A 26291-nucleotide genomic window follows, 5' to 3' on the forward strand; every position below is an offset into this window, starting at 1 on the left:
TACATACACACGTCCACACACGCAAATATACATACCTACACAGCTTTCCATGGTTTACCCCAGACGCTTCACATGCCTTGATTCAATCCACTGACAGCACGTCAACCCCTGTATACCACATCGCTCCAATTCACTCTATTCCTTGCCCTCCTTTCACCCTCCTGCATGTTCAGGCCCCGATCACACAAAATCTTTTTCACTCCATCTTTCCTCCTCCAATTTGGTCTCCCTCTTCTCCTCGTTCCCTCCACCTCCGACACATATATCCTCTTGGTCAATCTTTCCTCACTCATTCTCTCCATGTGCCCAAACCATTTCAAAACACCCTCTTCTGCTCTCTCAACCACGCTCTTTTTATTTCCACACATCTCTCTTACCCTTACGTTACTTACTCGATCAAACCACCTCACACCACACATTGTCCTCAAACATCTCATTTCCAGCACATCCATCCTCCTGCGCACAACTCTATCCATAGCCCACGCCTCGCAACCATACAACATTGTTGGAACCACTATTCCTTCAAACATACCCATTTTTGCTTTCCGAGATAATGTTCTCGACTTCCACACATTTTTCAAGGCTCCCAAAATTTTCGCCCCCTCCCCCACCCTATGATCCACTTCCGCTTCCATGGTTCCATCCGCTGACAGATCCACTCCCAGATATCTAAAACACTTCACTTCCTCCAGTTTTTCTCCATTCAAACTCACCTCCCAATTGACTTGACCCTCAACCCTACTGTACCTAATAACCTTGCTCTTATTCACATTTACTCTTAACTTTCTTCTTCCACACACTTTACCAAACTCCGTCACCAGCTTCTGCAGTTTCTCACATGAATCAGCCACCAGCGCTGTATCATCAGCGAACAACAACTGACTCACTTCCCAAGCTCTCTCATCCCCAACAGACTTCATACTTGCCCCTCTTTCCAGGACTCTTGCATTTACCTCCCTAACAACCCCATCCATAAACAAATTAAACAACCATATATATATATATATATATATATATATATATATATATATATATATATATATATATATGTGTGTGTGTGTGTGTGTGTGTGTGTGTGTACATCATTGTTTCGTAAATGATAAGCGTCTTGCCTTGTTGGCACCACCAGTCCAACAGAGGGCAATCCTGAGCACACCTTACATACCCTCTAATGTGGCGGCCACACGGAGCGTGTCACGTGTGATGTGTAGATGTAAAGTTCGACTCACCGTTACAGCGCCTTCCCGAGGGTCTCACACCGGTGCTGACCACATTCCCACCACACCCTACACTGTGTGGAGCTGGCGAGTTCCACTTGGATATACACACTCATACATGGGAGCACACGCATACACAGGTCAACACCAGTGCACATAGGAACTGTATAATGCTCACATCATGAGTCAGCACGGGCCCGTTTGATTTCGATGCTTGGACATTTAAGTCAGTTGTACCTAATCTAAGTATTCATCTTCCCCTCGGGCCTGGTCGTTGGGTGGGTATCTGGATCAGGTTGGTGTGTGTGTGTGTGTGTGTGTGTGTGTGTGCTTCTTTCACAAGCCTGTTTCCTGTGTTTAAGGGAAGTGATAACAAAGCTATGATGCCTTTCTTAAATGTTACGAATTCTACTCACGAGTATGGACACACACAGCCACACCACACGTTCAGACTGACCTTGCTTCCTTGCAAGTCAAAAACACGGAGGAACAGAGATTTTTTTCTCTTCATATATAATATTTTTTCTGCAACTACCGTCCTCACCCTAAATCACGGGCAGTATCACTTTTATCTCTCTTTTACAACAACCACATCCTACGATGTATTGTTCTAGTTAATATTTGTCTTTACCTAGTCTTATTTTGGATAATTTCATCTTGGTTAATAAAAGAGTTCACAATTGTTTCTAAGAAAAAGAAAACCTCAAACGTTCTGGTAGTTAAAGAGGATCCCAATCTGTTTACGTCACAGGCTCAAGACAAGGAAGCCAGCCATCAGTTCCTCTTTCAATTCCATATATGTGATCTCGGGTTTGTGGCGGAAGCTCCGTCTGTGTAATGTCCCTACGGGTCTTTCCTAGCGAAACGCGTAACGTTACTGAGAAGTTCTGGTAATTCACCCCCCCAGGGAAAGGAAAGTTTGTTGTACGTAATGGCTAAGGCAACGTTTCCTTATTGACTCACACAGTGTAGACCAGGTTATTGGCCTTAGTATATCTTTAGTGACTTCATGCATAGTCCAGTTACTCTACTGTATGGCAACCTATGTTTGGTGTTGGCATAAATTGCTTTCCACTGGTATATATATGGTCATAAAGCCAGAAATCGCAGCAGGTTTGGATGGTATTGCAGTGAATTTATTAAAAAAGGGGGGTGACTGGATTATTGACTGGTTGGTAAGGTTATTTAATGTATGTATGACTCATGGTGAGGTGCCTGAGGATTGGCGGAATGCGTGCATAGTGCCATTGTACAAAGGCAAAGGGGATAAGAGTGAGTGCTCAAATTACAGAGGTATAAGTTTGTTGAGTATTCCTGGTAAATTATATGGGAGGGTATTGATTGAGAGGGTGAAGGCATGTAAAGAGCATCAGATTGGGGAAGAGCATTGTGGTTTCAGAAGTGGTAGAGGATATGTGGATCAGGTGTTTGCTTTGAAGAATGTATGTGAGAAATACTTAGAAAAGCAAATGGATTTGTATGTAGCATTTATGGATCTGGAGAAGGCATATGATAGAGTTGACAGAGATGCTCTGTGGAAGGTATTAAGAATATATGGTGTGGGAGGAAAGTTGTTAGAAGCAGTGAAAAGTTTTTTTTATCGAGGATGTAAGGCATGTGTACGTGTAGGAAGAGAGGAAAGTGATTGGTTCTCAGTGAATGTAGGTTTGCGGCAGGGGTGTGTGATGTCTCCATGGTTGTTTAATTTGTTTATGGATGGGGTTGTTAGGGGGGTGAATGCAAGAGTTTTGGAAAGAGAGGCAAGTATGAAGTCTGTTGGGGATGAGAGAGCTTGGGAAGTGAGTCAGTTGTTGTTCGCTGATGATACACCGCTAGTGGCTGATTCATGTGAGAAACTGCAGAAGCTGGTGACTGAGTTTGGTAAAGTGTGTGAAAGAAGAAAGTTAAGAATAAATGTGAATAAGAGCAAGGTAATTAGGTACAGTAGGGTTGAGGGTCAAGTCAATTGGGAAGTAAGTTTGAATGGAGAAAAACTGGAGGAAGTAAAGTGTTTTAGATATCTGGGAGTGGATCTGGCAGCGGATGGAACCATGGAAGCGGAAGTGGATCATAGGGTGGGGGAGGGGGCGAAAATCCAGGGAGCCTTGAAGAATGTGTGGAAGTCGAGAACATTATCTCGGAAAGCAAAAATGGGTATGTTTGAAGGAATAGTGGTTCCAGCAATGTTGTATGGTTGCGAGGCGTGGGCTATGGATAGAGTTGTTCGCAGGAGGATGGATGTGCTGGAAATGAGATGTTTGAGGACAATGTGTGGTGTGAGGTGGTTTGATCGAGTAAGTAACGTAAGGGTAAGAGAGATGTGTGGAAATAAAAAGAGCGTGGTTGAGAGAGCAGAAGAGGGTGTTTTGAAGTGGTTTGGGCACATGGAGAGAATGAGTGAGGAAAGATTGACCAAGAGGATATATGTGTCGGAGGTGGAGGGAACGAGGAGAAGTGGGAGACCAAATTGGAGGTGGAAAGATGGAGTGAAAAAGATTTTGTGTGATCGGGGCCTGAACATGCAGGAGGGTGAAAGGAGGGCAAGGAATAGAGTGAATTGGATCGATGTGGTATACCGGGGTTGACGTGCTGTCAGTGGATTGAATCAGAGCATGTGAAGCGTCTGGGGTAAACCATGAAAAGCTGTGTAGGTATGTATATTTGCGTGTGTGGACGTATGTATATACATGTGTATGGGGGTGGGTTGGGCCATTTCTTTCGTCTGTTTCCTTGTGCTACCTCGCAAACGCGGGAGACAGCGACAAAGCAAAAAAAAAAAAAATATATATATATATATATATATATATATATATATATATATATATATATATATATATATATATATATATATATATAAAGTACTCCTGGGAAATTACATGGGAGGGTATTGATTGAGAGGGTGAAGGCATGTACAGAGCATCAGATTATATATATATATATATATATATATATATATATATATATATATATATATATATATATATATATATATATATATATTTTTCTTTTTTTTTTCATACTATTCGCCATTTCCCGCGTCAGCAAGGTAGCGTTAAGAATAGAGGACTGAGCCCTCGAGGGAATATCCTCACCTGGCCCCCTCCTCTGTTCCTTCATTAGGAAAACTAAAAACGAGAGGGGAGGATTTCCAACCCCCGCTCCCTTCCCTTTTAGTCGACTTCTACGACATGCAGGGAATACGTGGGAAGTATTCTTTCTCCCCTATCCCCAGGGATAATATATATATATATATATATATATATATATATATATATATATATATATATATATATATATATATATATATGTATATATATATATATATATATATATATATATATATATATATATATATATATATATGCTAATTTTAAAGTTAAATTTTGTTTAAACGAAAATCATATTCGAAACGTTTATTTCATTTGGGATTTATTCGTGCCATTTGATCCAATTGATCTGCATCAGCAATTGATAACTTGATCTTGCAAATTTCCAGTTTCAAATAAGAAACAAAATGTAAGAAACAAGTAAACCTGAGAAAGACACACCTTGCCACCCACAGTATGACGTCGTTGCACTACCACCACACCGGCTCGGTCCCTCGTCATCACTACCATGGACCTCCCGGAGCCGCAGCCGGGGAACTAGTGGCGCAGATAGAGCCCTCACCTGAGCACGAACTTATTGTGATATTTCCCTCGGAAACTCCACCTCCCAGCCCTACGCCGCCCGAATCTAATTCCTGCTCAGACCATAAACCTGCGAAATGCCTCCATACTTCTCCCGGGATAAACACATGTATCATACCAGTAACACACACGAAAGCTACTGTTACCGCTCTGAGTAAAGAGAATGGTAACTACACTGTACCGAGGAGAAGTAAAAAGAAGTGTGGCAGTAACCAAGGGATGAGTTGTTGCGTCATACCAGTGGTCAGCGACAGGAGAATTGATGGTTGCGAGGTGGACAGACTGGGTGAAAGTACAAATGGCTGGAACGATCACAGATGGGAGTCACATTCTTATGACACGCATGATAGTCAGGAACCAAGTGCCAGAATAGTTCTAAAAGGATCCATTGCTTTTACACACGATGATCACGGCAGTGAGCAGGAAGTGTGTAGACTGTATAAGGATTATCACATGACACCAGCAACAGTTACTGATGGAGTTTGTAGCTCTTTTGGTGCCAATTTTAGACATGAAACACCACGAACGCTGACCTCCACTTCTGGTTTTTACCTAGAGAGTTACTTGCCAGAGCCTCCACCAAGACGAAGACGCTCCAGAACCCGGTTTTCAAGCGACTCTGCCATCTACGTGGGAGGAGAAGGTGACAGCGAGGACCTTCAGAGTCTTACAGACGATCAGCCTGGTGAAGATCACTGCAGCACTAGTCTCGTCATTACCTTTGGTTATGGCTCACAAGACGATGGTAACGGTCTTCCCATTCTCTCTGATACAGCAGACACGGAAGATGATAGTGTTTTTGCCGGTGATGTCCAGGAAGGCCATCCCAAATCTGTTACTGTGAATGATGTGTATGCATTCTCGAAAAGATGTTACACCGCCAGTGATTTCATAAGGGATACCATTCTAGCGCCAGTTAATGAATTAAGTGTCAATAGCTTTTCACCAGCAATGCAAACTTCCTTTATACCCTGCACTGATATGCCCGGAAAACAGTTAACGGATATGGAAACCGGAGACACTTCCCACAAAGAGACAAATACAAATAATGAAAAAGAGTCAGTTAAGCCAGAAATAAGTAGAAAAGACAAAGATATACAAATAGTAAATATTGAGTTCATAACCCGAGAGTTACCACAACCTGACGAAGGCTTGGAACCACCTCCAACACCTCCCCCGCGGACAAGATCAACAAAGAACCGAGCTCGAAGTTCAAGTCCGCGCAGACGTAATACTCCAGAAGACCGACCGTGTCCGAGGAGGACGAGATCCTGTTGTCTTCACCAGGAGTATCTACGAGAGAAAGGGATGAGTCCTACAGCCCTCTTGGACTCTTTCCTAGACAGCAAAGCTCTGGATGGTGACCTAGGATCACTACCCTGGGATTTCAGGATTTGTCAGCTTTATCAGGTCAGTAGTATCATGTTTTCGTTTATTTAGTGTACTTAAAGTATTGAACACTTGTATTTATTTCCTGCTTAATTATGTATGTATTCCTATCCGATGTTGTTTAAGAAGAGAAAATACATTAATTTTTTCCGGCTTTATATTTCTCTATCATCATTGCTCTTTTCTCAAGTAATAGGGTTGATCAGAAACATACAGCCTCCACAAACATTACCCTCACACATCTTCAACCTGAGCCAAGTGTGTTAAGTTGAAACAATCTTCCACACTTATAAAAACGAATCTTATGTTTCTACTTTCGAGACTAAGTTGTATCGTCAAATGAACCAAACGTTTTCATTCACAAAAAGTCCATATACACTCTGCTTTCATTGATTAGATCCTCAGTTATTTCTCTAAGATGTTCACCTGAAAAACCATTGCCTTGATATCCTTAACCAGAATATCCCTCGGCCAAATAACCCTAGCCCTAATAACCCTGACCTTCATCCGTTCTCACTAAATCTATCCATCTCTCCACGTTGTGCCTATCTTCCTTGTAACTTCTTGACCAACCTATTATATGCGACATATTATACATGACCACACCTTCCTAAGACTTTCATATGAACGATGTTCCTTCAAATGACTTCTTGCTGCACAACATTGTCGAACCGTCATTGCTCATTCTACCAATCTTTAATTTCACCTGTACTACTCAACTAATCTGTCTCTACTGCTCCTATGTTTTACCTCCTGAGTAACATACGTGGGTTTCACGTTCTTCATCAGCGTTAGGGTTAATGCTACACCACACAAGATTCTTACACATTCCACCCTGAAATTTTCCCCTTCGCCAGAGCTCCAGTGCACCCTGTGATTCTTATTTACCTGAGTGATTACCATATTTCCTTGTTCTATTTACTACACGAAACTGGCAAAAGCTGCATGTGGGTGAAGTGGTATGTTGGTTACGAGACTGAGTTAATGCTAAGCGGTACATTAGAATGGTATGTAGTATTACACTTCTTAATCTATAGATGTGATAACAGAGGATTTCACACAAGGTTGACTTTGTGTAAGGAGTTAGAAGAAAAAAAATCTCCGCACAGAAGTAAAATACAGTTATGTTGACTTCACTTCAGCATTCATCTTTTTTTTCTGTAGAGAAAACTAAGTCCATGATATGTTTATCACCAGTGTTACCTTTACATAAATTTAATAGGAATGGACATATTAGAAAAAAAATAGGATTTTAGATTTTTTTGCTAGTAGGGGCCTTATCCTATTGTTTTCTTATTTCTTTCTGTAATCATCTTAGAAATGGCCCAACCCACCCCCATACACATGTATATACACACACGTCCACACACGCAAATATACATACCCATACATCTCAGTGTACACATATATATACACACACAGACACATACATATATACACATGCACACAATTCACACTGTCTGCCTTTATTCATTCCCATCGCCACCTCGCCACACATGGAATCACATTCCCCTCCCCCCTCATGTGTGCGAGGTAGCGCTAGGAAAAGACAACAAAGGCCTCATTCGTTCACACTCAGTCTCTAGCTGTCATGCATGACAGCATGACAGATATATATATATATATATATATATATATATATATATATATATATATATATATATATATATATATATATATATATATATACGTATATATATATACGTATATATTATGCTTAGTCGCTGTCTCCCGCGTTAGCGAGTTAGCGCAAGGAAACAGACGAAAGAATGGCCCAATCCGACCACATACACTTGTAAATACATAAACGCCCACACACGCACTTATTCATACCTATACATTTCAACATATATATACATATACATACACAGACATATACGCATGTAAATATACATACTTGCTGCCTTCATCTATCCCGTTGCCACCCCGCGACACATGAAAATGGCACCCCACTCCCTCCCCGCGCGCGCGCGAGGTAGCGCTGGGAGAAGACAACAAGGGGAACATTCGTTCACACTCAGTCTCTTGCTGTCCTGTGTAATGCACCGAAACCATAGCTACCTTTCCACATCCAGGCCCCACAAAACTTTCCATGGTTTACCCCAGACGCTTCACATGCCCTGTTTCACTTCATTGATAGCACGTCGACCCCGAAATACCACATCGTTCCAGTTTACTCTATTCCTTGCACGCCTTTCACCCTCCTGTAAGTTCAGGCCCCGATCGCTTAAAATCTTTTTCACTCCCTCCTTCTGCCTCCAATTTGATCTCCCACTTCTCCTCGTTCCCTTCACCTCTGACACATATATCCTCTTTGTCAATCTTTCCTCACTTATTCTCTCCATGTGACCAAACCATTTCAATATACCCTCTTTTGCTCTCTCAACCTCACTCTTCTTACCACCACACATCTCTCTCACCCGCTCACCACCTACTCGATCAAACCACCTCACACCACGCATTGTCCTCAAACATTTCATTTCCAACACATCAACCCTCCTTCGCACAACCCTATCAATAGCCCACGTCTCGCAACCGTATAACATGTTGGAACCACTATTCCTTCAAACATACCCATTTTTGCTTTCCCTGATAATGTTCTCGCATTCCACACATTTTTCAACGCTCCCAGAACCTTCGCCTCCTCCACCACCCTGCGACTCACTTCCGCTTCCATGGTTCTATCCGCTGCCAAATCCACTCCCAGACATTTAAAACACTTCAATGCCTCCAGTTTTTCTCCATTCGAACTTACTTCCCAATTAGCTTGTACCTCAACCCTACTGAACCTAAAACCCATGCTCTTTTTCACATTTACTCTCAACTTTCTTCTTTCACACATTCTACCAAACTCAGTCACTAACTTCTGCAGTTTCTCACCCGAATCAGCCACCAGCGCTGTATCATCAGCGAACAACTGACTCACTTCCCAAGCCCTCTCATCCATAACAGACTGCAAACTTGCCCCTCTCTCAAAACTCTTGCATTCACCTTCCTAACTACCCCATCCATAAACAAATTAAAAAGCCACGGAGACATCACGCACCCCTACCGCAAACCGACATTCACTGAGAACCAATCACTTTCCTCTCTTCCTACTCTTACACATGCTTTACATCCTTGATAAAAACTTTTCACTGCTTCTAGCAACTTACCTCCCACACCATATACTCTTAATAAATTCCACAAAGCATCTCTATCCACTCTGTCATATGCTTTCTCCAGATTCGCAAATGCTACATACAAATCCATCTGCTTTTCTAAGTATTTCTCACATACATTCTTCAAAGCAAACGCCTGATCCACACATCCTCTACCACTTCTGAAACCACGCTGCTCTTCCCCAATCTGATGTTCTGTACATGGCTTTGCCCTCTCAGTCATATATAAATATATGGAAAGAGAAAATAAAAAGGGTGAGTACTTTCGTTTATTACATCCCCTGTCTGAGGATGCAATAAACATAAGTACTTACGGTTTTTATTTTCTCTTACAAGTGGTGATTGTTGCATATATCCCTTCACGGTGAAGTGAAGGTTCTGTATATATATATATATATATATAAATGCAAATGCAAAGGTGAGTAATGTGGCAGTTGAGGGAATAATTGGTATGCATGGGGTGTTCAGTGTTGTAAATGGAAATGGTGAAGAGCTTGTAGATTTATGTGCTGAAAAAGGACTGATGATTGGGAATACCTGGTTTAAAAAGCGAGATATACATAAGTATACTTATGTAAGTAGGAGAGATGGCCAGAGAGCGTTATTGGATTACGTGTTAATTGACAGGCGTGCGAAAGAGAGACTTTTGGATGTTAATGTGCTGAGAGGTGCAACTGGAGGGATGTCTGATCATTATCTTGTGGAGGCTAAGGTGAAGATTAGTATGGGTTTTCAGAAAAGAGGAGTGAATGTTGGGGTGAAGAAGGTGGTGAGAGTAAGTGAGCTTGGGAAGGAGACCTGTGTGGGGAAGTACCAGGAGAGACTGTGTACAGAATGGAAAAAGGTGAGAACAATGGAAGTAAGGGGAGTGGGGGAGGAATGGGATGTATTTAGGGAATCAGTGATGGATTGCGCAAAAGATGCTTGTGGCATGAGAAGAGTGGGAGGTGGGCTGTTTAGAAAGGGTAGTGAGTGGTGGGATGAAGAAGTAAGAGTATTAGTGAAAGAGAAGAGAGAGGCATTTGGACGATTTTTGCAGGAAAAAAATGCAATTGAGTGGGAGAAGTATAAAAGAAAGAGACAGGAGGTCAAGAGAAAGGTGCAAGAGGTGAAAAAAAGGGCAAATGAGAGTTGGGGTGAGAGACTATCAGTAAATTTTAGGGAAAATAAAAAGATGTTCTGGAAGGAGGTAAATAGGGTGCGTAAGACAAGGGAGCAAATGGGAACTTCAGTGAAGGGCGTAAATGGGGAGGTGATAACAAGTAGCGGTGATGTGAGAAGGAGATGGAATGAGTATTTTGAAGGTTTGTTGAATGTGTCTGATGACAGAGTGGCAGATATAGGGTGTTTTGGTCGAGGTGGTGTGCAAAGTGAGAGGGTTAGGGAAAATGATTTGGTAAACAGAGAAGAGGTAGTAAAAGCTTTGCGGAAGATGAAAGCCGGCAAGGCAGCAGGTTTGGATGGTATTGCAGTGGAATTTATTAAGAAAGGGGGTGACTGTATTGTTGACTGGTTGGTAAGGTTATTTAATGTATGTATGACTCATGGTGAGGTGCCTGAGGATTGGCGGAATGCGTGCATAGTGCCATTGTACAAAGGCAAAGGGGATAAGAGTGAGTGCTCAAATTACAGAGGTATAAGTTTGTTGAGTATTCCTGGTAAATTATATGGGAGGGTATTGATTGAGAGGGTGAAGGCATGTACAGAGCATCAGATTGGGGAAGAGCAGTGTGGTTTCAGAAGTGGTAGAGGATGTGTGGATCAGGTGTTTGCTTTGAAGAATGTATGTGAGAAATACTTAGAAAAGCAAATGGATTTGTATGTAGCATTTATGGATCTGGAGAAGGCATATGATAGAGTTGATAGAGATGCTCTGTGGAAGGTATTAAGAATATATGGTGTGGGAGGCAAGTTGTTAGAAGCAGTGAAAAGTTTTTATCGAGGATGTAAGGCATGTGTACGTGTAGGAAGAGAGGAAAGTGATTGGTTCTCAGTGAATGTAGGTTTGCGGCAGGGGTGTGTGATGTCTCCATGGTTGTTTAATTTGTTTATGGATGGGGTTGTAAGGGAGGTAAATGCAAGAGTCCTGGAAAGAGGGGCAAGTATGAAGTCTGTTGGGGATGAGAGAGCTTGGGAAGTGAGTCAGTTGTTGTTCGCTGATGATACAGCGCTGGTGGCTGATTCATGTGAGAAACTGCAGAAGCTGGTGACTGAGTTTGGTAAAGTGTGTGGAAGAAGAAAGTTGAGAGTAAATGTGAATAAGAGCAAGGTTATTAGGTACAGTAGGGGTGAGGGTCAAGTCAATTGGGAGGTGAGTTTGAATGGAGAAAAACTGGAGGAAGTGAAGTGTTTTAGATATCTGGGAGTGGATCTGTCAGCGGATGGAACCATGGAAGCGGAAGTGGATCATAGGGTGGGGGAGGGGGCGAAAATTTTGGGAGCCTTGAAAAATGTGTGGAAGTCGAGAACATTATCTCGGAAAGCAAAAATGGGTATGTTTGAGGGAATAGTGGTTCCAACAATGTTGTATGGTTGCGAGGCGTGGGCTATGGATAGAGATGTGCGCAGGAGGATGGATGTGCTGGAAATGAGATGTTTGAGGACAATGTGTGGTGTGAGGTGGTTTGATCGAGTAAGTAACGTAAGGGTAAGAGAGATGTGTGGAAATAAAAAGAGCGTGGTTGAGAGAGCAGAAGAGGGTGTTTTGAAATGGTTTGGGCACATGGAGAGAATGAGTGAGGAGAGATTGACCAAGAGGATATATGTGTCGGAGGTGGAGGGAACGAGGAGAAGAGGGAGACCAAATTGGAGGTGGAAAGATGGAGTGAAAAAGATTTTGTGTGATCGGGGCCTGAACATGCAGGAGGGTGAAAGGAGGGCAAGAAATAGAGTGAATTGGAGTCATGTGGTATACAGGGGTTGACGTGCTGTCAGTGGATTGAAGCAAGGCATGTGAAGCGTCTGGGGTAAACCATGGAAAGCTGTGTAGGTATGTATATTTGCGTGTGTGGACGTGTGTATGTACATGTGTATGGGGGGGGGGGGTTGGGCCATTTCTTTCGTCTGTTTCCTTGCGCTACCTCGCAAACGCGGGAGACAGCGACAAAGTATAAAAAAAAAAAAAAAAAAAAAAAAAAAAATATATATATATATATATATATATATATATCACCAATGGTATTTGCTTTCTTACTTCCACAAGTGTTGCTTGGGAGCGAGCAACCGTTATTTTTGCGGTCCAGAATCGTCCAGTCTGGTAACTCTGGTCATGACATTCATAGCAAGTAATGTTGGTAATCTTTACGCTAAGATCAGCAATATAACTTCCAGCAATGTTGGTGTGATGCATTCTGGTATAAGAGATGAAGGAAATTGTTATTTTCATCGCAATTTTACAATTACTCTCTCAGAAATGATCATATATGGAAAGATTTGTAATTTTCTACAATTCTTGGTCAGGGTCTCGAGGGACGTTTGATGGTGAACGTAGATGGATGTGTATCACAAGTTTTCCAGTTAGTTATACTGATGGATAAATCTTATTTTAGTTCAAGATTGTGTCTGGTTTTGAAATATTTTTGTCGCTGAATTCCTTCCTTGACAAGAATTATAAGCAAAATACATTAACTTGAGTGAGACAGCATAAAATGCTACGATTCAGACCAGTGCATCTCGAGGAGAGGAAAGTGAAGAGGATGCTCGTAGCTGATCATGGTAAAGTATTGGGACGAAAATCATATTCGGTATTACACGAATCTTTCTTATTCTCAAGTAAGTTCGTAGCTTCAGTTTTTCTGTCTTCACTTCAACGTGTTTTCAGACATCGATGGGTGATGATTCTTCCCCGCCAAATTTTTCATCTTCATAGCACCCATATTGCTGGCACGACCTTCCTGCCCAACATTTGATTATTTTTCCAGGAATAAATTCCCCCAGCAGCCAACTATTTTTATCTTGCTAAGGATACCAGTGCATTATTGTTTACTGTGTACGGGGGTTAGTTATCATGAATGTAGCAATATCCTTGGCGTGTCTACAGACATACTATTCTTATAGTAGATTTTTTTTATTCAAAATCTTCTTTAAGTATTTGTACCAAGAGGTGTAGTGTTGCCCGAATCCGCCTACATATGGTTACACCGCCAGTGATAAGCCTACTTAGGCAAGTGTACGAATGAAAAGTAGTACAGATTCTTTAACGAATCTGTACTACGATTACTTACCTGCTACTGGCTGTAACGGATCTTGAAGCTGCAGGAGCCCTGTAACAGGAGTCCTGAGCTGTACAATGATATACAAACCAACAGTGATAACTGCATTACACCTCGTTTATGAGTTTTTGTTTTTTGTACCAGTTTCAGATGTTGCTTTTGTCTGTTGGCCTCGTACAGGTTTGTCTATTTGCCTTATACAAGAAAAGTCTCAGGTAAAAGTCCCAGGTAGAAGTCCCAGGTAAAAGTCTCAGGTAAAAGTCTCAGGTAAAGGAAAAGAAGCACAAACTTTTGACTCGGCTCTCGTGTACCTGGGAACATACAGTAGAAGCGGAATCACACACACACACACTCACAACAAACCTTGTTCTGAGCATTAGCTATATCACCACTGTACACCACCCCGTAGTCTGAGCCTCATAGGTCTCAGTTCATTGCAGGTCTGATATCACCACTACCATCACCATCACTGATGATGATAGTGTACAACCTCTGTCAACAACACCTTCAACATCACCATCACTGATGATGATAGTGTACAACCTCTGTCAACAACACCTTCAACATCACCATCAATGATGATAGTGTACAACCTCGTCTAGTAATATAATATTGTATCGTTCCTTTCTTTACCAGATTTTCTGCACGAATAATACTTTACTGAAATTTCCTTGATCATATCTTCGTAAATAGCATTACGGCGAGATCAACATCAACATTGCCAATATTCCTGTCTCTACCGTCACCACAACCAAATGCACCATCATTTCACCACTAAAACCATCGCAACCACCACTACCACCTATATTCTAGCCACCAATGCACAGCACTACCACTCCCACCTGCTCAGCACCTTTTAGAACTAGCCGTATCCATGTTGTTATGATTACCTCTAATGTACTGTGGACACATGCAGTATCCAGACACTCACCCAGAGACTTACTGACTAGACCTCCAGGTTAAGATCTTAATACACCAGTTTCTATACCAGGGGTCGGCAACCACTTGCCATACTTGAGCTCCATTTCTGAGTGTCCGCACCTATTCTCAAAACTCGACCTTATCACCTGACTTCCACATCTCTGTTTCCATGTCCGGATCATTGCCGCTGAACGTGTGTACAAGAAAGTAGGACTTCAGAACACTAGTCTTCTTCAGTATCAGAATCAACATTATGTTATCAAAACTCAGGACACAAGCGATCGAGAAATTTAAATAATATTAGTGTGAATTGTTTACACGATATGTTCTAGTTATTGTAGAAAAAGAGTTCGAGCGTTGTGGGCTTTCCCTCCATGGTCTAGTTGAGGGTCTTCCCTCACTGCACACTGGAACAGTGCAAACATACACCCTCAGGGAGATACATGGAAGAAACATGCGAGTCTTGACCCGTCGCTTCGCTGTATAATCAATACGGACGGAGCTGTAGTAAGCCACAGGGAAGGGAAGAAGAATAGGAAAGAAGTGAAGAATGATAAGATATATTTGAAAGATCCCGAAGTCGTGTGGAAGAGTTTAAATAAACAGAAAAATAGAGACAGAGAATCTTCTAGTAAACTACAAGAACCTGATTAGTGGTATGCATGTATGATGAACAAATTTGAGAGGTATGCTGAGCTAAAGCAGTTGAAGACATATCACACAGTGTTAATGTTTGTGGAAAAGTGCCATTAAAAGCGGAAAGCCAGGAACAGAGATGTTCTACTGGACAAGCCCCAAAGGAAGCCATTTTTCAGCTATTGGGTCACACAGAGACTAAGGCGGACGGTTGTAACGGAAGAGGTGTTCGTACTGGGAACTGGCACGGAAACCCGATGTGTGCCACTGTTATCATAGCTTGTACGGAAACTCCCACAGGTGGGAACCTCGGACAGAAAAAAGTCGGTGTACAGGGAGGAAACGTATGCTTCTTACACGTTATAAATGTCACTATTTACAAGAGCATTTTTTTGTACCTGCTACATCGACGTTTTCTTTGTAAGCAGATTTTATAACGACGTGACGTCAGTTTAACGTATTGAAGGATGAACATTCAGTCCAGTGAAATTTTCGTTAGTTTGTTAAGATTTCATTGTTATTATATGTGTATGTTAGTAATAGGCTAGAGTTAGATATTCATGAAGTGAATATATAACCTATCAGGAAAAGGGACGTTCTATCAAAGACAAATATAACTAAAACAAATATATTTCTTAGCTGAATATAAGCATGTCAAGCTTAGAATTCGGAAAATAATAAGAACGCCAAGAGAAATTACAAGGAATGCCGAGGTACTAGTGAAAACCAACAGTTCAAAATCCTAATTATTATTGAAAAACGTATAAGAATAGAATATAGGAGATTCTCTATGAAATGTACGTATATATGTTGAAAAGAATTGTTTCTCTGGATCACTTACACGATGAAATGAGAATTAATGCATCACTGTTAAAGAACATAAATGAAAGGCTTAAAAATCTTCTCTCTCAAACCTGCTATGATTTTCGGGATATCAGGATAGGCAGGGAAGAGTGAGTGATGTTGGCATGATGATAACAGCAAGGGACAAATACTGCCGCCAGCGTCTGTAACGGTGGAAATGATATTTTGTCACACCTGACGGTATAACACTGTGTTTACATACATGGCCATTCCAAAAAGCACTTTTATTGCACCTTATACAGTTTTACGTAAATATTTACTCGGATAATACTAACATTTACAAGACATGAAGTATTAGTTGTCGTTGCAATTAACATTTCATCCCCCTGTTTGTGTCTACACAACCTCATAAAATGATAGTAGGGTTCTCAACAAAAGCTAAGTACAAGCTGTAAACTATAACTACAAACCCATATTTTCTCATCATTAATCATATCGTCATTTAAGTTATAATACCACCAAGATGCTTTTAATGTCTTAATCCTGTAGATTATCATACATTCTTTAGGTGTTAAACAATTATAGAATGGTACTTCATATTCAGTGACTTCGAGAGAAGATGGCTACAGAAAGCAAGTGTATATATATTTTATCTTTATTGTATCTTCTCCACATTACATGATGGTGTAATGAAGGTCATAGGAATTGTTCAACAGGGAAGTGCATATCTTTCCTCCACTGAGTAAAAGTAGTTGTTACGTTGAGACGACCACGTCCGGGTATTTTGAGCATTACCTCCCATAACATCAGATACAGAAGAGCATCGGGGTGCGAATGTTTTGGGAGGTTGGCAGGTGGTGAAAAAATCACTCATTTAAGTAAACCTACACTATACATTTATACACTGTACTTCTTACTTCAGTAAACCTACACCATACATTTATGCACTCTACTTCTTACTTCAGTAAACCTGCACCATACATTTATACACTCTACTTCTTACTTCAGTAAACCTATACCATACATTTATGCACTGTACTTCTTACTTCAGTAAACCTACACCTTACATTTGTACACTCTTTCTTACTTCAGTAAACCTACGCCATACATTTATACACTCTACTTCTTACTTCAGTAACTCTACACCACACATTTGTACACTCCACAAGTGACAACTCTTCATCCACTTTACAATCCCTGTTCAACCCCTATCCCCCCACCCCTACAAAATGTGGATGCTTTTCAGTGTAGTACCCATCCTAAAACCCTTCATACCTCCCACCTTTCCTTCCTCCTACCGCCCTTTATCACTGGTGTCTTTGGTATCCAAACTTCTTACTAAACTGATCAACAAAATTTCCCACTTTCACCCACATGGCACGGTTTTGCACGGTTGTAGACCCCATAAATTCACCACCACCATACTGCACACACACACACACACACACACACACACACACACACACACACACACACACACACAAAATCAAACAAACAAACAAACAAAATACATAACCCTCTACAATAGTGACACGAAATGGTTAGCCATCTTTACAGCTAGCCATCACGTCACAGTCACTCACAATGGCTTCACGTCTAAAATCCTAATGCTGTACGGCAGAGTTCCCCAGGGAGCAGTTCTCTCTCCAACCATCTTTGGTCTATATATGACCTCGCATGGCCTCTTGTAGGCCAAGTGTGAAAATATTTTCATGTGCAGATGACCTCACAGTCACAATGCAACAGACTGAATCTGTCAAGAAACAGGAAACGTTCATCACTACATCACACGGTGAGAACATTGGCTCACTCAAAAAACGTCTGCATCATAATGGACATTTACCAACACCCTCTTTAGTGCTGACAGCTCTAAGACGGAAGGAAAGGTTTTCCTCCTAGTAGCTCGGGATTTGAGGCTCTTCTAAAAAGGACTTCTCTCCTTTTTTCTTGCGTCTCTCTTTCCAACTCACTGTTTATTTATCAGGAAGTTTTCATTTTACTCAACTATGTGTGAGTTTGTTCTTAGTTATGCTTGTAATGCTTGGCTTTATTTCCCGTGTTTGTTCTTTTAATTGTTGTTCCATGCAGTTCCTCAGTAACCTGTATGCATTTGTTTGTAGCCTTTAGTATATGTTCCCTCATCCTCTACTGATGTGAGCAACCGTCTACGATTCGTCCATTTTTTTCACTTCCGAACCATTTCTCTCTCTCTCTCTCTCTCTCTCTCTCTCTCTCTCTCTCTCTCTCTCTCTCTCTCTCTCTCTCTCTCTCTCTCTCCACCTTTTATCTGGCATTTCTTTGCAAACATATTTGTAATTTTCTCATGAATGTCAGGTTTTGACCTTGTTTTAGCTTTTCATCTATTTTCCTTCTGTTTACGTGTTACTTATGAGTCTTTCCTTCTTTTCCTTACACTTACGACATATCTGGTGTAAACACTGCAGCAAAGACTGAAGTTAAGTTAGAATGGGATGATTTTTACGTTTCGGCTAAAATCTATTCCTATGAATCATCTGGTCATGATAAGGTTATCATTTCATACATCGCTCATCTGTAACAATGGAAACACTTTCTAGTTTGTTATGATCCTCCTCCTGACAGATTTGCTATAATGACTTGTTGATAAATCTTAATGCAAGTCTTCCTATCACATGGGCAAAATGTGTTCTGCAGATACTATGTCAGGAATGTTATGCTCTGGTTTACATCCTGTCTCAGGTGCTTACCACAAAGAAATTTCAGGCACCTCACGTAACCCTGAAGATTTTTTTTGTTTTTTACGTTGAAGGTTCCAGTCACGGACACAAGTCCACATCAAGGCCGGGCCTTAGTTGAAATATAAAGAGGATTATGAAGGGGAAAAAGATGAGACGAGGGAAAGTATTCTCGAATTGTGGAGGAAGTGAAATACCTGACTTTTAAACTGTGTCAGGTCATAGTTATTGGGACAGACATGAGAGGAGAGAGAGTTCCAAAACTTTTAGGTGTAAGAGAGAGACAGCTATAAAAAGGGCTCACCCTTGAGTTGCCGATGGCCACCCCATAATCATGTGACGAAGCAGCTTGCCAAGCATTGCGTGATCTAGCTAGCGGTAGGGGCACACAAGCATCCAGCTCTCAGGAGCAAAAACTAAAGTAATACTCAGAGAAGAGGGAAAGTGAACAAACATTGCGGTGTCGGCCAAGGGGTCAAATCTGGAAGTTAGTCTGGGATGATTTTGAAGTCGGACCGTTTTCGATTCAACTCTGTCAAGTATGGATGCAGAGCTAGAACCACCCCAGATGTGAGAACAGTTCTTCCCGTAAAGAGAAATTAGTTCTTTGTATAAACGGAGCAACTGTTCGGAAGAGAAGTTTCGACACCTAAGCAGGACACCCAGTTTCTTAGAGGTAAACTTAGGTATTTCCATAGTGTAGGGTTTCCAAGAAATAGTGGATGTTATAGTGATACCAAGTATGTTCACTGGGTCAAGAGGCGGAATTACAGAACCGTTAAAGGAGATACAAGAGTTGTGAGGAGTTCTGATAGAAAGATATGTAGAAATTGGGTCTTCGAGGCATTCTTATTGATCCCTTGGCCAGTATTTCTTTTTATACTGTCCTGATTTCTAAGAAACTGCAGATATTTTTGCCCACTAAAGCGTCATCCCTATCATCTCGAATCGTCTTTGCGGGATTACGTGTTGTTAAGGACGTAATTAGGGTGTACTTGGGTGACTAGGAAGCCGTTCTTGTGGACAATAGGGAAGCGCAATCCGTGTCGCCGGGGAAAAATACCTGGCCAGGTGACAAGAAAGTTTGGGAAGGTGAGACTAATTAACATCAAGAGTTTTTGCAGGAGGAATCATTGATTACTTCTCAGATAAAGAAAAGTTAGATTGGGTTATTGAAAATTGCTTAACTTTCCAAATATGTACGTATGTATGTATGTATGTACATGCTACATAGGTATGAAGACAAGATGTTACTGGAAAGAATATTAGCTTGAAAAGTAATATGCTCGGTAGAATCTCTTGATATTTGACTAAGGATTTTTTAAGTTGATTTGATGAGAGACAAGTGAAGCAAGCACTTGTAAGTACTGATATGGCGCGGCCAAAACACATCACAATTAGAAGTCCGTCGCTGGCGAAAGGAAAAAAGATACTTTGAGCAAAACAAGCAAAACACTGTAAACATTGATAATGAGAACGTAAGTGTTTATAGAACTGAATCTTAAAGAAAGAAAGGTGTCAAGACGAGGGAAAGACAGAAAGAGGAAAATAAGTTGGTGACTGAGTTTGGAAAAGTGTGTGAAAGTAGTGTTGAGAGTAAATGTGAATAAGAGCAAGGTTATTAGGTTCTGCACGGTTGAGGAACAAGTTAGTTGGGATGTAAGTTTAAATGGAGAAAAATTGGACGAAGTGGAGTGTTTTAGATATCTGGGAGTGGACATAGCAGCAGATGGAACCATGGAAGCGGAAGTACGTCACAGGGTGAGGGATGGGGCGAAGGTTCTGGGAGCGATGAGGAATGTGTGGAAAGCGAGGACGTTATCTCGAAGAGCAAAAATGGATATGTTTGAAGGAATAGAGGTTCCAACAATGTTATATGGTTGTGAGGCGTGGGCTATAGACAGGGTTGTACGGAGGAGGGTGGATGTGTTGGAAATGAAGTGTTTGATGTTGATATGTGTTGTAAGGTGTTTGATCGAGCAAGTAATGAAAGGGTAAGAGATATGTGTGGTAATAAAAAGAGTGTGGTTGAGAGAGCAGAAGAGGGTATGTTGAAATGGTTTGGACATATGGAGAGAATGAGTGACGAAAGTTTGAGAAAGAGATATCAGAGGTGGAGGGAACAAGAAGCGGGAGACCAAATTGGAGGTGGAAGGATGGAGTGAAAAAGATTCTGAGCGATCGGGTCCTGAACATACAGTAGGGTAAAAGGCATGCAAGGAATAGAGTGAATTGGAACGCTGTGGTATACTGAGGTCGACGTGCTGTCAGTGGCCTGAACCAGGGCATGTGAAACGTCCGGATAAACCATGCAAAGGTCTGTGGGGGCTGGATGTGGAAAGAGAGCAGTGGTTTCGGTGCATATATATATATATATATATATATATATATATATATATATATATATATATATATATTGAAGCACGATAAGTTCCCAAGTGCACTTTCGTGTAATAATCACATCATCAGGGGAGACACAAGAGAGAAATATAAGTCAGTTGATATACATCGCAGAGACGAAGCTAGGACGCCATTTGGTAAACATGTTATTGTCCAAAACATACAACCATTTTCCCCGTGGACTCATAGGAATATCTTGATCACGCGCAAAATTGTGATCCTTTCCAATATATATATATATATATATTTTTTTTTTTTTTTTTTTTATACTTTGTCGCTGTCTCCCGCGTTTGCGAGGTAGCGCAAGGAAACAGACGAAAGAAATGGCCCAACCCCCCTCATACACATGTATATACATACGTCCACACACGCAAATATACATACCTACACAGCTTTCCATGGTTTACCCCAGACGCTTCACATGCCTTGATTCAATCCACTGACAGCACGTCAACCCCGGTATACCACATCGATCCAATTCACTCTATTCCTTGCCCTCCTTTCACCCTCCTGCATGTTCAGGCCCCGATCACACAAAATCTTTTTCACTCCATCTTTCCACCTCCAATTTGGTCTCCCTCTTCTCCTCGTTCCCTCCACCTCCGACACATATATCCTCTTGGTCAATCTCTCCTCACTCATTCTCTCCATGTGCCCAAACCACTTCAAAACACCCTCTTCTGCTCTCTCAACCACGCTCTTTTTATTTCCACACATCTCTCTTACCCTTACGTTACTCACTCGATCAAACCACCTCACACCACACATTGTCCTCAAACATCTCATTTCCAGCACATCCATCCTCCTGCGCACAACTCTATCCATAGCCCTTGCCTCGCAACCATACAACATTGTTGGAACCACTATTCCTTCAAACATACCCATTTTTGCTTTCCGAGATAATGTTCTCGACTTCCACACATTCTTCAAGGCCCCCAGAATTTTCGCCCCCTCCCCCACCCTATGATCCACTTCCGCTTCCATGGTTCCATCCGCTGCCAGATCCACTCCCAGATATCTAAAACACTTCACTTCCTCCAGTTTTTCTCCATTCAAACTCACCTCCCAGTTGACTTGACCCTCACCCCTACTGTACCTAATAACCTTGCTCTTATTCACATTTACTCTCAACTTTCTTCTTCCACACACTTTACCAAACTCAGTCACCAGCTTCTGCAGTTTCTCACATGAATCAGCCACCAGCGCTGTATCATCAGCGAACAACAACTGACTCACTTCCCAAGCTCTCTCATCCCCAACAGACTTCATACTTGCCCCTCTTTCCAGAACTCTTGCATTTACCTCCCTAACAACCCCATCCATAAACAAATTAAACAACCATGGAGACATCACACATCCCTGCCGCAAACCTACATTCACTGAGAACCAATCACTTTCCTCTCTTCCTACACGTACACATGCCTTACATCCTCGATAAAAACTTTTCACTGCTTCTAACAACTTTCCTCCCACACCATATATTCTTAATACCTTCCACAGAGCATCTCTATCAACTCTATAATATGCCTTCTCCAGATCCATAAATGCTACATACAAATCCATTTGCTTTTCTAAGTATTTCTCACATACATTCTTCAAAGCAAACACCTGATCCACACATCCTCTACCACTTCTGAAACCACACTGCTCTTCCCCAATCTGATGCTCTGTACATGCCTTCACCCTCTCAATCAATACCCTCCCATATAATTTACCAGGAATACTCAACAAAGTTATACCTCTGTAATTTGAGCACTCACTCTTATCCCCTTTGCCTTTGTACAATGGCACTATGCACGCATTCCGCCAATCCTCAGGCACCTCACCATGAGTCATACATACATTAAATAACCTTACCAACCAGTCAACAATACAGTCACCCCCTTTTTTACTAAATTCCACTGCAATACCATCCAAACCTGCTGCCTTGCCGGCTTTCATCTTCCGCAAAGCTTTCACTACCTCTTCTCTGTTTACCAAATCATTTTCCCTAACCCTCTCACTTTGCACACCACCTCGACCAAAACACCCTATATCTCCCACTCTATCATCAAACACATTCAACAAACCTTCAAAATACTCACTCCATCTCCTTCTCACATCACCACTACTTGTTATCACCTCCCCCTTTGCGCCCTTCACTGAAGTTCCCATTTGCTCCCTTGTCTTACGCACTTTATTTACCTCCTTCCAGAACATCTTTTTATTCTCCCTAAAATTTAATGATACTCTCTCACCCCAACTCTCATTTGCCCTTTTTTTCACCTCTTGCACCTTTCTCTTGACCTCCTGTCTCTTTCTTTTATACATCTCCCACTCAATTGCATTTTTTCCCTGCAAAAAATCGTCCAAATGCCTCTCTCTTCTCTTTCACTAATAATCTTACTTCTTCATCCCACCACTCACTTGAGCTCTTGCCTCTTTCTTTTATACATGTCCTACTCATTTGCATTTTTTCCCTGCAAAAATCGTCCAAATGCCTCTCTCTTCTCTTTCACTAATAATCTTACTTCTTCATCCCACCACTCACTACTCTTTCTAATCAACCCACCTCCCACGCTTCTCATGCCACAAGCATCTTTTGCGCAAGCCATCACTGCTTCCCTAACTACATCCTATTCCTCCCCCACTCCCCTTACGTCCTTTGTTCTCACCTTTTTCCATTCTGTACTCAGTCTCTCCTGGTACTTCCTCACACAAGTCTCCTTCCCAAGCTCACTTACTCTCACCACTCTCTTCACCCCAACATTCTCTCTTCTTTTCTGAAAACCCCTACAAATCTTCACCTTCGCCTCCACAAGATAATGATCAGACATCCCTCCAGTTGCACCTCTCAGCACATTAACATCCAAAAGTCTCTCTTTCGCGCGCCTATCAATTAACACGTGATCCAATAACGCTCTCTGGCCATCTCTCCTACTTACATACGTATACTTATGTATATCTCGCTTTTTAAACCAGGTATTCCCAGTCACCAGTCCTTTCTCAGCACACAAATCCACAAGCTCTTCACCATTTTCATTTACAACACTGAACACCCCATGTATACCAATTATTCCCTCAACTGCCACATTATTCACCTTTGCATTCAAATCACTCATCACTATAACTCGGTCTTGTGCATCAAAACCACTAACACACTCATTCAGCTGCTCTCAAAACACTTGCCTCTCATGATCTTTCTTCTCATGCCCAGGTGCATATGCACCAATAATCACCCATCTCTCTCCATCAACTTTCTGTTTTACCCATATCAATCTAGAATTTATTTTCTTACACTCTATCACGTACTCCCAGAACTCCTGATTCAGGAGTAGTGCTACTCCTTCCCTTGCTCTTGTCCTCTCACTAACCCCTGACTTTACTCCCAAGACATTCCCAAACCACTCTTCCCCTTTACCCTTGAGCTTCGTTTCACTCAGAGCCAAAACATCCAGGTTCCTTTCCTCAAACATACTACCTATCTCTCCTTTTTTCTCATCTTGGTTACATCCACACACATTTAAACACCGCAATCTGAGCCTTAGAGGAGGATGAGCACTCCCCGCGTGACTCCTTCTTCTGTTTCCCCTTTTAGAAAGTCAAAATACAAGGAGGGGAGGGTTTCTGGCCCCCCGCTCCCGTCCCCTTTAGTCGCCTTCTACGACACGTGAGGAATGCGTGGGAAGTATTCTTTCTCCCCTATCCCCAGGGATATATATATATATATATATATATATATATATATTTTTTTTTTTTTTTTTTTTTTTTTATACTTTGTCGCTGTCTCCCGCGTTTGCGAGGTAGCGCAAGGAAACAGACGAAAGAAATGGCCCAACCCCCCCCCCCATACACATGTACATACACACGTCCACACACGCAAATATACATACCTACACAGCTTTCCATGGTTTACCCCAGACGCTTCACATGCCTTGCTTCAATCCACTGACAGCACGTCAACCCCTGTATACCACATGACTCCAATTCACTCTATTTCTTGCCCTCCTTTCACCCTCCTGCATGTTCAGGCCCCGATCACACAAAATCTTTTTCACTCCATCTTTCCACCTCCAATTTGGTCTCCCTCTTCTCCTCGTTCCCTCCACCTCCGACACATATATCCTCTTGGTCAATCTCTCCTCACTCATTCTCTCCATGTGCCCAAACCATTTCAAAACACCCTCTTCTGCTCTCTCAACCACGCTCTTTTTATTTCCACACATCTCTCTTACCCTTACGTTACTTACTCGATCAAACCACCTCACACCACACATTGTCCTCAAACATCTCATTTCCAGCACATCCATCCTCCTGCGCACATCTCTATCCATAGCCCACGCCTCGCAACCATACAGCATTGTTGGAACCACTATTCCCTCAAACATACCCATTTTTGCTTTCCGAGATAATGTTCTCGACTTCCACACATTTTTCAAGGCTCCCAAAATTTTCGCCCCCTCCCCCACCCTATGATCCACTTCCGCTTCCATGGTTCCATCCGCTGACAGATCCACTCCCAGATATCTAAAACACTTCACTTCCTCCAGTTTTTCTCCATTCAAACTCACCTCCCAATTGACTTGACCCTCACCCCTACTGTACCTAATAACCTTGCTCTTATTCACATTTACTCTCAACTTTCTTCTTCCACACACTTTACCAAACTCAGTCACCAGCTTCTGCAGTTTCTCACATGAATCAGCCACCAGCGCTGTATCATCAGCGAACAACAATTGACTCACTTCCCAAGCTCTCTCATCCCCAACAGACTTCATACTTGCCCCTCTTTCCAGGACTCTTGCATTTACCTCCTTTACAACCCCATCCATAAACAAATTAAACAACCATGGAGACATCACACACCCCTGCCGCAAACCTACATTCACTGAGAACCAATCACTTTCCTCTCTTCCTACACGTACACATGCCTTACATCCTCGATAAAAACTTTTCACTGCTTCTAACAACTTGCCTCCCACACCATATATTCTTAATACCTTCCACAGAGCATCTCTATCAACTCTATCATATGCCTTCTCCAGATCCATATATATATATATATATATATATATATATATATATATATATATATATATATGGGAGCGATGCTTTGGTAACCCTCCCCTCCCGTTTATAATTTTCCAAAAGAAGGAACGGAGACGTGGGC

The 26291-nt window shown here is 41.7% G+C and overlaps 1 protein-coding gene across 5 annotated transcripts in view; it reads left to right on the forward strand.

Moving 5' to 3' along the window:
• The window catches only part of LOC139746861 (uncharacterized), a 526669-nt gene that overhangs the window by 134486 nt on the left and 365892 nt on the right, over nt 1-26291 (forward strand). Inside the window, exon 1 of one of the 5 annotated variants that reach the window (XM_071658489.1) lies at nt 4766-6316. The exons of the other annotated variants lie outside the window; for them this stretch is intronic. Within the exon in view, the coding sequence (XP_071514590.1) occupies nt 4781-6316 (1536 nt within the window). The 5' untranslated portion in view covers nt 4766-4780. Of the gene's footprint in view, nt 1-4765; nt 6317-26291 lie in introns of those variants that run through there. 5 annotated transcript variants of the gene reach the window in all.

This window comes from Panulirus ornatus, chromosome 66 (assembly GCF_036320965.1).
Source record: "Panulirus ornatus isolate Po-2019 chromosome 66, ASM3632096v1, whole genome shotgun sequence".
NCBI classification, from domain to species: Eukaryota; Metazoa; Arthropoda; class Malacostraca; order Decapoda; family Palinuridae; genus Panulirus; species Panulirus ornatus.